The sequence below is a fragment of the Dipteris shenzhenensis genome, chromosome 28 (assembly GCF_047967505.1).
Source record: "Dipteris shenzhenensis isolate YYH24624 ecotype China chromosome 28, Dip_SZ_1.0, whole genome shotgun sequence".
NCBI classification, from domain to species: domain Eukaryota; kingdom Viridiplantae; phylum Streptophyta; class Polypodiopsida; order Gleicheniales; family Dipteridaceae; genus Dipteris; species Dipteris shenzhenensis.
Genome location: NC_141623.1, coordinates 50,759,918 through 50,774,836, shown reverse-complemented (window position 1 = coordinate 50,774,836; position 14,919 = coordinate 50,759,918). Strand labels below are relative to the sequence as shown.

Here is a 14,919-nt window from a genome sequence, read left to right as displayed (position 1 = left end):
TTCTTCTATGCTCCTCTTGGTGGTTGGACACGGGGTTATTGTTCCCTATAGGGCACAATGGATTATTCTATTGATTGGTGGGCATAAGGTTGGCTTGTTAAACCTGTATGCCCCCAACATCAGAGGGGATCGTGTCGTTCTATGGAAGGAAGTCCATTGCAAAGTCATGGATTATAGGAGGTGATTTCAACATGGTTGAGATGCCTTCAGATAAGAAAGGAGGCAAAGAAGGTGGCATTCAATCTTTGAAGAGAGCAGCTTGGGATGCCTTATTGTTTCAATTCAGTGACAGAGATGTTTGGTATGATGATTCTTTTCACACTCAATCACACAACACTCATGTTTTCATAGTCAAACAGGAGGGTGCAGATGCCTAACCATGCACGGATTGATAGATTCTATGTTGATGATTGGGCTGTGGTTGATAAAGGTGGGGTAGTATGCATTATCATTGGGGTGTCCACTTCAGACCACCTTCTGGTTGTTTTGTTGGTTTTGGAACCTTGTTTGAGAGGCCATTCTGCCAATATATCAGAATTCTAGATGCCTTTTATTCAGAAGAGGGCCTTACGGAGGCCATTTTGCAGATTTGGGTTTCTCACATACAGGGTGGACAGCCGTCCCCATCACATGTGGACTGTATCCCTCACTCATATCAGCGACTTTTATCACATAGTCGCTCATCATAGGAGATGTAAGATTCTTAGGCGAGAGGTTGGTATTCGCCAACAGTTGGTAGCCCTTTGGAGGGAAGAGCAGAAATGGCCTACAGATGCCTGGATTCAAAAGCGCATGCTGTCGCAAGGGCTCATCAGTAGACATTGTTAGATCAGAGAGTAGAGTATGCCTTTCATGCCCAAGAGTCATTCTGGACTCAGATAAGAGGTAGAGCCAATAAGCTCTTTTTCTCTACACTTGGCCCAAACATAGTAGAGAAAGTGTTTCACAGCTCATTGACTTAGACGGGGTTCTACAGTCAAACCTTGATGCCATCATGCATATTGCTACAGATTTTTATGCCTCCCTTCTCACAACAAATCCTGACATGAAATCCTAACATGCAAGCCAGAGATGATGCTAGGGATGCTATTTGGCAGTGATTACATGTGGTAGTGAAACTAGATATGAGAGTGTCACTTGGTGCACCTTTCACCAACAAAGAGTTTAGGACTGCTCTTCATAGGGACAAATGTCCAGGCTCACATGGACTTACTCCCTTTTTTTAAATTGAATTTTGGGATTAGCCTTCTACGGCGTTTGGGACTCGGGTCAGATACCTGACTCAGTCTCATTCACCTTATTTCAAAAGGAGGTTGTAGGAACTTAGAGACCCATCACTGGGCACTTTGTATAAGATTCGTGCAAATTAGGCTACGTTTGCAGCCCATACTTCTAATTCTCATTCATGATTCGTAGACGGTCTTTGTACATGGCAGAAGCATCGTTGATAACATCTTCTCATTTTGGGAGGCTTCTGAGTGGGCCATGCACAGTGGCCAAAGGCTAGCCATTCTACTCCTGGACTTTGAGAAAGCCAGTGATAGGATAGATTGGGGCTTTTTGAAGGGAACCCTCCTTCGTTTTGGATTTACAAATGCTTGGATTAGCAGGGTTTCCGTTCTTTATAAAGCATCCCACAGCCAGGTTCTTATTGGAGGAGTCAGGGGAGACAGGTTTCGGATTTCTAGATCAGTCTGTCATGGATTCCCTTTAGCCCCCTTTCCTCTTTTGTTTGTTTCCTCTATGAGTATCTACATTAGATCTCAAGCTGATATTGTTGGGCTGAGACTTCCATTGAGATAGGAAGATGAGCTATTGGACAATGAATGGCAAATGATACGGCTGTTTTTTGGGATGCCATGCCACAAATGCTCACTTCTTTCAGGACAGCCTTGGATTTGTTTTGCATGGCAGCATGGGCACATATAAACTGGCACAAATCCAATGGCTTTTGGATCAGCAATGAGGACACTCCGGACTGGGGGGCTAATATTGAGTTCACTTGTATTTAGAGGGGTGTCTCCGTCACGTATTTGGGATGCCAGGTAGGTGTGGGCATCTCTTCTACACATCAGTTTTCTCCTATGTTGGAGAGCATAAGGAGGAAACTCCTTTTTTGGAGTTCGGTCAAACTAGACCTTGCATCTAGGGTCATGGTGGTCAACCAAGAGTTACTGGCCACACTGCGTTTGTTTGTTCATGCTAGTGCCGTTTCAGGGATAGTATCACTCAGCTCAAGAGACCAGTAAGGAACTTTTTGTGAAGTGGACTAGATGGCACGGTAGATGCCATAGCCAGGGTGGCTTGGGAGAACCTAATTCTTCCCAATTCTGAAGGGGGTATCAATATCATTGACCTAGACTTGCAGTACAGGGTATTGCTCTTTAAGATGGTGGTGGGAGGATTGATGCTTGGATAGGAGAGCTGTGGAAGGATTTTTATTATATGCAGCATATAGTCCTGTACACCCACCTTGGCAGGAGACTGGATGGATAGCACTAGATGGATTTTTATTCCAGCCCATCTCAGATCTCCTTATTCCCCTCTTATGGCTGCCATTTTGAAAGCTTGGGACAGCTTCAGAGGTACATTTCTGAGAGTTACCCCTTCCTCTCGCAAAGAAATTGATAGGCAGCCCATCATGTGGAATGAAAGCATACTTGATGAGCATGGTAGGCCATGAGGCATGTCGTATTATATGCAGTGGTCCAGATGGGAGAGGGGCCCTGCCTCCATTGTGGCACCTTGGAAAGATTTCAAAAAGCTTCTAGAGGATCATAGAATTTTATTAGTTGTTGGTCATCTCAGAGGGAGGATTCAGCAAATTGATGCAGCTATACTAGTGGAGTGGATGGATACAGATGATATGCCTATTACGGGTTCCATTTGGCTAGGTGTTTTTACATGAAGACCATCATGAAGAATATCCTTTATCCGGTGAACCAACATTTTGGCAATAAGTTTATATATAACAGGCATCAAAGTGATGGGCCTCTAGTCAGCCATAGTCTCACATAATAGTTTTTTAGGTACAAGCTTGACCTGACCATGCTTCCAAGCTGAAGGAAGATGTTGATGCTGCCAAGCTACATTAATGAGCTGCAAGATTGGACCCTTTAATTTAGCCCAGAAGGCAACAAAAAATTCAACCGTCAAACCATCCCAGCCACGGGATTTATGTTTACCCAAATGTTTGAGAGCATCATCCAATTTAATATCTGAAAAAGACACTTCCAGCAATGAAGCTTGTATTCCTCTTCAGGTTATTGCTTTGCAGGATGCAAATGAGGATACCCTTGTATTTGATGTTGATTTCGGAGGGAGGCTACACATATTTCCAGATGATATCCGTCTAGAGGTTGCCTTCAAACCGGTAAAGATTTGCAGGCTATATGGAGCATGGTATAGATTCACAGAGGTACCTGGATCCTGACCCAATTCTTCTAGCCCTAGGTTCATGGAGACTTTGGCTCTATGTAGGTATCCCCATCAGATCTTTGCTACTATATGAACCTGGGATCCATCTTATGCTGTCCACTTCTTTGTGGGTTGGTACCATGGATCCCTTCTCAGACATTGGCTACTATATTGTCTGATACTATACATAATTTGACGGTCATCTGGGTGAGGATGCATGGGTTAGAGCAGCCTCTGCTAGGAGGGATATATTTTCAGAGTATGGAGGGGATCGCCTTTCTTCTCTGATTCTGCTTTAGGGTTGGCGTGGCATTTTTATCCTCCACCTTGGTTATTTGCTAGCTCTTTTTGAGTTTTGGTTTTTCTCATGCATGGCATGATGTACTCCCGCATTGAACTTGCTCTTGCGGTTTTCTTTCATACTTAATAGAAGTACTTTTTTGCAAAAAAAATAAAAAGCTTTCGTAGAATCTACAAAACAATGGTGGCCATAAGAGCAACAAAGGATGGGGACAAAGTAAAGAAGGGGGCTAATAAGTGGTCCCCCATTCAATGCTTGGGATGGAACCCTGCTTATGATGGTACCTTGACCCCTTGTTCCTCCGCCCATTTGCTGATTTTTTGCTCAAGGATGGTTCCATATAATTTGGCCATCAAACTACTCACCATGATGGTTCTGTAGTCTTTTGCTACCTTGCTGTCTACTTCTTTGTGGGTTGGTACAATCCTGCTTAGTGGCCATTTTTGGGTGGAAACCTTCCTCTAAGGCCTTATCCATGATCTCGGTAAGCATCTTCTTTGTCTTTTCTCCATTCCATTTCAGGATTTGAGTCACTAAACCTTTGTGTCTCTGGACCTTTCCATTTGCTAGCGTTTTCAGCCCTTTTTCCAGTGTTTTCTATTGTGCAATCATCTATTGATTTGAAAGGGAAGTCATGACATAGCTTCTCTTCTCCATCCCTCTCATAGAGGTCTTTGACAAATTTTATCACGTCATCCCATGATGCTTTCCTCTCCTATGGATGGCTGCCATGTCTAAGAAAATTTTCTGGGGTTTTGTTTAAGATCCTCGAAGCTCTCAGGCTGCTTTCTCTTGAGAAAATCCATTTTCTTGTTTCTTCCATTTGTTTGTAAGATCTTGCTTTACCCTCCTCCTCATCTGTGTTGCTGCTTTCCATGCTTTGTTTGTTGTTCTGCATTCTTGTTTGTACCAGTGGTTGCAGGGCATTCCTTCGCTTATCCCCTTATGTAAAGCATTTATGAGCTGTTTTCCATAGTATTTCTGACAGGCATTTATTCATTGCTTGGGATCCATAAGGCATCTAACATCGTGATATTTATGCTTCTACTTTCTGCTCATATATGTGAGCTTCTTTATAATCAATTCTTAGCCTGGGGTGTGCAGTATTTTTCTGATTTTGTGCAGCAAACTTTGTCCCTTTGAGTCCCAGAGATATTGCTTTGTGGTTGGACTCACAGAGAGAGAGAGAGAGAGAGAGAGAGAGAGAGAGAGAGAGAGTTATCATAGTAGATTTTTTGGATGTGTTGACAACTCAGGTTTCCAACATTCGTAATTGGATTAGGCACTATGGAGTTCAAAATATATGTGGATATATCCATTGGCTATGGAAACACAGTGGTAAGATAATTTCTTTCAATGTTACCTTCAACTCCTATTCATACAAACTCAATTTCCAGATTCGATTCTGTATGTAAGAATGAGTAGAAACTCTTATTTGCAAACTTTCACTAATGGGCACTTAATGTAATTTTGATATAGTAAGCACAGACTAATGCAACCATTAAAGGTATTAGCAGGAATCTATGTTTTATATGATGTGAATTCCATAATTTGGAAGGCACCTTTGCATGTTTTGGATCCTTAGATACATGAATTACAGGGGCTTCCTCCTTATACAAATCAGCTCACAGCCAGGTATTCATCAAAGAAGAAAGGGGGGAGAGGTTTCAGATTTATAGATCAGTCCATCAGGGTTGCCCCATCACCCCTTGTATTTATTTGTGGCTGAAGTAATGAGCAGATTTTTGAGATCCCAAGCAGACATTGTTGGGATGAGGCTTCCTCTCAGGCAGGATGAGGAGCTCTTTGATAGTGAGCTGGCTGATGATACTACTGGTGTTTTGGATACCAATGCACATAAACTTTATTTTGGCTAGATGAACTATGTTCATTTAGTTTGGTTACATTGGAACTAAGTCGACATGATTTGGTTACATGGAAAACCATTGATTGCTAAATCTGCGTACTTGAGTCTCATCAACCATGAGCCAAACCATGACATTTTCCACCAAAACCATGGGAGGTAGTGGTTTTGACCACAAAATTGTGGCGCACAACTTGTGTGCTAATTAGATAAGATGAACTAAATAGTTAGCCAAATTGGTGTGCTAACTGATGAATCACATCCTTTAGAGTAGCCTTGGATTTGTTTTGCCTTGCAGCAGGTGTGCACATGAATTGGAACAAATCCAATGGTTTTTGGATTAGTGATGCTAGCTTGGGGGGCTTTTTGGTGCCTCTGATGCCCCTCTCCTTCAAAATATTTCTCAGCTTCTCTTTTTCAAACTTGGTATCACTGATTTGTCTTCGTCCCCTTCTTCACTATCCAACTCTCAGAACAGTACTTCCTTCTTTGTCCTTTCTCGACCGTAATTGGGTAGGTTATCTTCATGTTGTGTCACTCATCAACCAAGAACACAATGTGGTTTTGTATTGTACTTTGTTTAGCTACTTAGTGTCCTCATTCATGCTGCAAAGTAACACACTGATCTGCTCGCCCTTTTACTGAGTTAGTTGATAATTAGCTGGGGTACTGGTTATATCAATCAATGGCTTTGTCCATGAATGTGGTGGGGGAATTAGATCAAGTATCCTTCCTCTGTATTGACTTGTAAAATTAGCGCCATACTCTATGGATGAGATTTGGGATTCTCTCCCTCTTGTCTCATGTGTATTTGGTCCTCTTGCTTCCTTTGGCAAACCTTGATGGACTCAGTGGTGGATTGGCTCCAAAATGTCCATTTTGGCTTGCTCTCCTAGATTTGGTCTTTGCCCTTGTGATAGTTGTGAGTATACGCTTCTTGTTCTTCCCACTGACCCAAATTTGCTGGATGTTGGGACCCCTGACTCTCTTGGTCATTCCCTTCTTCTTTTCTTCGTTCGGCATCAGTTTGCAAACTGTTTGGCCTTCTAACTTCTTTCAATTAGGGTTTCTTCTACGATCGTTGTCCAAATCCCTCTCGCCTAAGCTTCAATTGCAGAGATTCACTCTTCTCTTTGTTGTTGGTATCTTTGTCGGCATTGTCCTTGCATCACCAGTCAGTTTGCACTGCACTCACCATTGGCTTTTCCAACGCAAACCACCAGCATGATGGATAAATGTTAACACCAAATCATGGTATTGTGTCCTTGTTCCATGGTCCATTTCGTTGCCCTTTGCTTTGCGCCAGATGTGCGGAGCAATGTGCCTTTTTCAATAAACAAGTTGAGTGTTCGCTTCGCAAGAGAACGAGTGCAAAAGAGGTACAATATATGTAGGTTGCATAGGGGCAAGGGAAAGCACACAACTTAAGAATTGCAAGAGAGAAAGAGAGAGAGATGCACAACAAATTGTAAATACTATTTTTCTATTACTTAGCTGAAATGGAGATGAAGATACAACCGCCGCAATGAGGCTGCATAGTATGCACACATGTTTCTTTGGCAACAAGACGACTCTAGCTCCTACGACTCTAAGACTTTATATACACGATTCTTTGTGACATTCGCGGTGCTTACTTCCCACTGCATTTACAAGCATTCACACCTATCCATCAAAAGGGTAGGTGCCATTACATCCTATCCGTTGACTGACACTCCTGGCATTTGCAAATCCTAAGATCGTTGGCTTCTCTAGCATCCGCCAAAATCTTTTGATGGTTGGGGCCACTCACCACCTCGCACTTGTCATGTAGCGCAATTGATAGCCGCCACTAGCTTGGGTTGGGCATTCAGTACATGACATTGACTAGTGAGAAGGACTTGCTCCCCAACTCACATGTCTGCTTTTCGGTCGGCCATTTGTTTGCTCTCCCAAGGCATTCGTTCTTAGACTTGGTTGAATCCGTGATATGTCAAATTCAAAACTCTTCCTCAGGTGTGCTTGATTGGTTGTAAAAACATTTGGTTATATACGAGTGAAAATCGGGTGAAAATCGGTAATTTTTCTATTCATGAACTCCACCTCTAAAGTAGAGGGAGAGGTTTTTGCATCGTGTAACCTGTGAGAGATTGTTTGAATGTTCATATTTCATCTCAACTACTCTTATACTTTTCTAGAAAACCGAATGAAGTAATATTATTATTTTTAGTTTAGGTATTATCATAACATGAAAACTTTATTGTCCTCTAATTAGACACGCTTGGAATTGAGCCCCACAAATCTTGTTGACATCAATGCTGATCGTACGGTGGTTGCACGTCTTGAAGGAGATTTGGTATCTTACAAGCAGTTTCCAATTTTTCCTAATGTCTTCTTATCACATCCCTCTAATCCGGTAAGAGTTGCAATATACATAAACTTTGTATAATGGTTCTCTCTCTATTTAACATTCATATTTGAGTTGGCATTTAATGTTCAGCAAATACTGCAAAAGGTTATAATTCTTTTATTTTCTTAGATAATATTTTAAATGTAATGTATATACAATATTTTTCATGTGGTAGTCATCCTCTTTGGACGGCATTCCTCATCTTCTGTATAGGCCATCACATGCTTCTATAGACACTTCTTGGGAGATTCTGACAAGCATAACAGTGTGGCACATTTGGAAATTGAGGTGCACAAAGGTCATAGACGGTTTCCAGGTCCATCCAACACATACATTGTCCAGTTTTTGGACTGGCACGGTGCACACTTTGATGGCCATCTAGGGGAGTATGCAGGGATCCTCACGGGCTGCCTCTGCTAGGAGGGTTGCAGGGATCCTCACACGCTGCCTCTGCTAGGAGGGTTGTCTTCCTTAGAGAATGGAGCGGCTCCCCATACTTCTTGGCGTCCACTATAGGGTTGAGGTGGCATTTTCAGCCTCAACCGTGGATTTTCTCTACCCCTCTTATGGGAGTTTGATCGTACCCTTCGGGGAATTTGTTCTCCACGTTCTTCACAATGTATTTCCCCTAAAGATTTGCTTAGGGAGTCTATTAAGATGTTATTGATATGTAAGTATATAATATCGAAAGGCATTGATAGTTGTTGATAAGATGTTATTCTGTGTGTATGTATGTGTGTGTGTGGCTGATCTCTTAGGCTTCCCTGAGGAGGACTTTGTACCTTGTACCTTTGGCGAGGCTTGATTGGCATCCCTTTTGATAGAGTTGCCTCATCCTCAGGTGGACAAGTTCTCTCACCAGTGGATTTTCCCCACTGGGTTCCCTTCCTAGCAGGAGGTCTTCCCCCATTGAGGGGGTTTGTTTCTACCACTAGGTCAGGTAAGATGTTCCACGCCACTCCCTCACACCGATAATTATTGTTAGATGAAACATATAGGGCCTTGGCGGTGTGCCTCATCGCTGCCGTAGGTACAAGAGATTACGCAAAGTTAGGTAAGTTGCTTTTAGGACGGACTTTTTGGGATCTCTCGCTTTGGTCACGAGGGGAGAAATTTGCATCTCGATTTCATATTCTTTTCTCCCTTTAGTTGTTGGTCATGGGTTTATCTTACTCTCTAGAGCTTAGTGGATACTTTTTTCGATTGGGGGGCGTAAGGTTGGATTTCTCAACCTCTATGCACCCCAACAATAGAGGGGGCCGTATACTTTTTTGAAAGGAATTACTTTCTTGGGCCCCAATTGCAGATTTGTGGGTCATTGGAGGTGACTTCAACATGGTGGAGTTGCCTTTAGACAAGAAAGGGGGCAGAGAGGGTGGCATCCACTCCTTGGAGAGAGCAACCTGGGATGCCTTTCTTTTTCGTTTCAATGGCAAAGATGTTTGGATTGATGATGCCTTTCACACTTAGCCACAGTCACCCCCTTTTTTTTTGTCGAACAGGAGGTGGCAGATGCCCATCCATGCACGGATTGCCAGATTTTATGTTGATGATTGGGCTCTGGATAGAGGTGGATCGATTTTATGTAGATGATTGGGCTCTGGATAGAGGTGGATCGATTTGCATTTCTCTTGGGGTGTCCACCTCATATCATTTTTTAGTTGTTTTGATGATCTCGGAGCCTCAACTGATTGTCAATCAGGTCCTTCTTGCCACAACTTGGTTTGTTTGCTCTTGCTGCGTGCTAGGGATAGTATCACTCAGCTCAAGAGACCCATAAGGAACTTTCTTTGGATTTGACTTGATGGCACATCAAATTCTGTTGCCAGGGTGGCTTGGGACACATGCATTCTCCCCACTAGGGAAGGGGGCCTTAACATATTGATCCAGATTTGCAGAGCAAGGCATTACTTTGCAAGATGGTGGTGAGGGGACTCTTGTTGGGGCAAGAGTCGTGGAAGGAATGTTTCATACGATACATTCAGTCTCGTACACCCTCATCAGGAGGAGATTGGCCGGACAGCACTAGATGGATTTTCACTTCAGCCCATCTCAGGTCCCCCTCATCCCCTCTTATGGCGGCTATCCTGAAGGCTTGGATTGGCTTCAGGAGTACTCGTCGGAGAGCTTCACCATCCTCTCGAGAAGAGATTGATAGGCAGCATGTCATGTGGAATGACAATATATTGGATGAGCATGGCAAACCACTTGGCACCTCTCATTATATGCAGTGGTCTAGATAGGAGAGGGGACCTGCCTCCTCGGTGGGTTCTTGGAAGGCTTTCGGGAAGCTGCCACTTGCTAGCAGCAGAGACGACTTGGTGAGTCACCTCAGAGGGAGTGCAGGAAGGATCCCCAGCAGATTGATGCAGCCATACCATGGAGTGGTTAGATATAGAGGATATGCATATAACTTGTTCCACTTGGATGGGGACTTTTTCTAGACTGAACATCCCTCTATAGGTTATTGCCTTCCGACGTGCAGGTGAGGATGCCATTGTATTTGATGTCCACACGGGAGGAAAGCTTCTGATGGTACCTTGATCTTGACCCGCTTCTTATTGCACTGGGTTCTTGGAGATTGTGGCTTTATGGAGGTGTCCCTATAAAGTTTTTGCAATGGGACCCTGGGGAGTGGGAGTGGATAGACGAAGAGCACCGAGAGAGGAGCCTCCCCTTCTTTCATTACACGGTCAATAATGCTAGGAGATTCAAGCTTAGTTGCAAAGGCTGGAGACCTTCCAGAGCTACTCATTGGGAGAATTTTCAGATTTCTCAGGAGTTGCAGAGGGTTTTCTGGAAGAGGCTTTGGAAATCCCTCCGGATTAGAAAGATCGCTCTTTTCTCCTGGCTTTCTATCCATGGAGGGATTGCAGTGAACTTGTGGAGATCACGGTTTGGGGCAGATGCTATGTGTCCTCGTTGCATGGCGACAAAGGAATCCATCCAACATTGTTTATGGGACTGCAGGCAGGCAGGCGAGGATAATTTGAAAAGGGGTTGCCAGGATTTTCAGCACCTTCGCACCCTTTCCATTCTTTATGACTTGGGGCTCAATTGCTTGGCTTACTCTTTTGGGGCCTCATGTGTTTTATGAGAGACATGACTCTTCATGGGCCTTTCTCGATCCGACGGCATATTGTTGAGTCATGCTCTATAGATTTTGTTCCCGCCTTACCTTTCAGATTGGTGCATGCCTCCTCCTGGGAGATACTAGCTAGTATTTCAGCATGGCACATTTGGAGAGCCAGATGCATTGAGGCTATGGAGGGATCTCAGGTTCACCATGCTCCACACATTGACCACGATTTGGACGGACACGACTCATACTCTGATGGCCATTTGGGCTACCATGCAGGGTTCTTCCCGGGCTGCCACTGCCAAGAGGACTTCTTTCCTTAGAGAATGGAGGGATTCCCCCTTCTTCTCAGAGATGACTACAGAAATTAGGTGACACTTTCAGCCTCCACCCTGGCGTTTTTCTAGCTCCTTTTGAGGAGGTTTTTTCTCTCATGCTTGCATGATGTACTTCTGCTTTCAAGCTTATGCTTGGCGGGTTTCTTTCATACTTATAGAAGTCTTTTCATTGAAGAAAAAGAAAAGGTTTATTAAAAATTCTGAAGGGTCTATGAGATTGAAGAAAGCCAAATGCAATAAAGGTAAGGAATGGAGAAACTAAAACAGGCATCCACTCCAAAGGCTGATGTCTAACATGAGAAGAATAGGTAGATAATATATTGCAATGTCTCTACAAAAGGGCACACATGGCCTAGCATAATTGTTTTCATGAGAGCGATGGGTCATGGGGGATCGTTGCAAGGGGAACCAACTGGTTAGCTATCAAGCAAGGTGTTTGAACCTCTATATGATGTCTGGGGGACCAAATCCACAGCCAGCTGAGGGAAAAAGAGATGATCTCAGGCAACAATAGCTTTGGTGAAGTATGGCATCATCAAGAGAGGAAGTTAGTCATAGGATGTTGTTGATTGTTAACCTGGGCAGCCTGCCCCTCTCCGCTCCCTTCATCCCTCCCCACTCTCTCCCCGCTCCTTCAACAGCGGGCAGGTTCGTTGCTCCAATAGGTCCGTCATGGGCAAGCATCAGATCAAGGCATGGCGCGGGCAGACAAGCTCTCAGCCCCTGAGGTCACCGCAGTGCCCCAAGCGCTAGGTTCCCTGTTCAGCTCAGCCAGCACATTGAGTAGGTCAGGGGGGTAGCTCCAGGTTAGCTCCTTCCAAGCCTTGAGTTTGGGCTGACCCCCTAGCCCAGCTCAGGGAATTACTGCGCAGCCAAGGGGGCCTTGAATGCCCAAAACAAACAAGAGCAGCTGTTGCAAGGGGAACCAACTGGTTAGCTATCAAGCAAGGTGTTTGAACCTCTATATGATGTCTGGGGGACCAAATCCACAGCCAGCTGAGGGAAAAAGAGATGATCTCAGGCAACAATAGCTTTGGTGAAGTATGGCATCATCAAGAGAGGAAGTTAGTCATAGGATGTTGTTGATTGTTAACCTGGGCAGCCTGCCCCTCTCCGCTCCCTCACTCCCTCCCCACTCCCTCCCCGCTCCTTCAACAGCGGGCAGGTTCGTTGCTCCAATAGGTCCATCATGGGTAAGCAGCAGATCAAGGCATGGTGCGGGCAGACAAGCTCTCAGTCTCTGAGGTCGCCACAGTGCTCCAAGCCCTAGGTTCCCTGTTCAGCTCAGCCAGCACATCGAGTAGGTCGAGGAGGTAGCTCCAGGTTAGCTCCTTCCAAGCCTTGAGTTTGGACTGACCCCCTAGCCCAGCTCAGGGGATTACTGCACAGCCAAGGGGGCCTTGAATGCCCAAAACAAACAGCAGCAGCTGTTCCTGCCACCCCACCTCAAAGAATGTCATACGCTGCCATCACCGGCTTTGCCCTGACTTACTCCCCTTATGCGTTGAATTCATAGTCAATGAAGCAAACTTATGAATTTGTACCTACAAGAACAAGTCTATTATCTATAGCAAGAGCTCAGAGAAGCTAAGCATCTTTGGAGCTGAAAGTCTTCAACATGGAGAACAAGTGAAAACAGGAAATCATACAAGAAATATTGCAGATACACAGTGAAATAGTACCTGCACCACAATTGGAACCAAAGTCCAAGACATGGTTCCACTCTAACCACTGAAAGGAGTGGCCTGAGAGCTAATTTGAAAAGGACAGCCACACCCCCAGATCTGCATATCTGCATTCTAGCAGATCTGTATTCCCTTTAGTGATTTGTTGTGTGAACTCAGCATCCTTCCTTTGTATGGTAGTCTGTAAGGCTGCCAATTCTCAGATTTCAGCTCTTTCATTGCCTTGCACGTCCCTTCCGGTGTCCCTTGCATGTCCCTCAGCTCCTGTAATTCTGTCGCCATGGCTTGCATTTTATCATTGAGGCTGGTCTTTTCAGCTTCCCATGTTCTTTCTCCTTCTTCCATTCATCTTTCTTGCTTTTCTCCTTCCTCCGTTCCTCTTGCATACGTCCTCCTTGTTTCTTGATTTCATCCAATGTTTTGTCAATGTGTGCTTTTTCTGCAATCAATGCCACGGTGGTGGTATCGAGGCTATCTCCTTTCTCAATCAAAGCCATACAAATTTACTCAGTTGAGTCAAGACCAGAGAAGCATTCTTATGTGGTGAGCCAGCCATGTAGACTGTCATTGCACTTTCAAGAGCTTTTACATAGCTCGTCGTCGTCGTGATGATTCTGTTCTTTATTTTTGCAGGTCCTTCTGTGTGGTCCTGTGGGTTTTTCCACACCTTAGGGGCTGTCCATGGCAACCCTGGAGCAGTCCAAGGGCAGTTGGGGGTTTTTGGACAGAGATAGCAGCCCACAGGGGGGGGCTAGGAGCCCCCTGCCACAGTTTGTTGGTGTTTCGAGAATCTTGAGTTGCAGGTCCATTGGAGGCAGAGCAGATGGAACTAGCCCTGAGGGCTTGTGTTAGATGGTGCAGGTGTAGCTGGGGGTGGTGCAACCTGGCAGGGCAGGGGCCGCGACAGAGGCATGGATGGCAGGGGGCTGAAGGGCTGCAGGGGTGCCTGAAGGGCTGGCGGGGGTGGTTGGAAGGAGGCAGGGGGTAGTTGAGGGTAGCGGGGGGTGGCTGAGAGAGAGAGAGAGAGAGAGAGAAAGAAAGAAAGAAAGAAATATTAACCTCCTCATAAGACCTCGCGGGTCTATGGGACAGAGTGATACAGCATCAAAAAAAGATCTCATACAAGCCTCTGTGGGCTGGGGCAAGGGGGTGAGCTAAAGCCCCTGCCAAGTACTAATCTAGTGTCTAAATAGAATAGAATAGAGACAAAATCAGAAATTGAATCAAGAGTTAGAAGTGTCTAGATCAAGTCAGTTCAGGTCTCTCCGCTGGGCCATGAAGATGTTGCATATCTGTAACTGTCGGGCTGTCTCGCATCTAGGTGGTGGCCACAGTCGCCTCGATCTCAGTACCCGTCGGGCTACGTGGATCGTGATCCCTCGTCGTCTCTGGCTCTGGCGGTCCCCTACAAGTAGTGTTGTGATGGGACGAACCTCAATGGTGTGCGCTCTAGTAGTCCGAAGAGTCTGGTGTGACCGACTATTGATCTAGGCTGCTCTCATGTCGACAATCTCCTCATCCTCAACTCCACTATGTCCAGGAGCCGTCTCGAAGGCATAGAAGTCTGTAACCTCGGCTCTATATCCTGTATTCTGTCCGGTGCTGATAGTGCTCTAGCTTGTCTCAGTAGTGCCTCTCGGTGTCGGCGCATCTCCATCAAGTACAACCCTACAAAGACCTGGTCCTGGAAGTGTATCAATCGAGAGAGCGGGCCGAAGCCGGTCCTCTCCTCATAAAGGCAATGATATCGCCCTCGTATCTCATAGTAAACTGGGTAGCTACATAGGAAGTGCTCCTCAGTCTCAACGGTATCCATGTCGCATAGTGTGCAGATCCTGTATTCTCTGGG

The 14,919-nt window shown here is 45.1% G+C and overlaps 1 protein-coding gene across 1 annotated transcript in view; it reads left to right on the top strand.

Annotated features, from left to right (window-relative positions):
* Positions 1–14,919, top strand: part of HAP2 (hapless 2) — a 198,702-nt gene that overhangs the window by 159,488 nt on the left and 24,295 nt on the right. The window contains exons 7-8 of the mRNA XM_087399558.1: positions 4,975–5,056; positions 7,834–7,974. Of these exons, the coding sequence (XP_087255684.1) occupies positions 4,975–5,056; positions 7,834–7,974 (223 nt within the window). The remainder of the gene's footprint in view (positions 1–4,974; positions 5,057–7,833; positions 7,975–14,919) is intronic.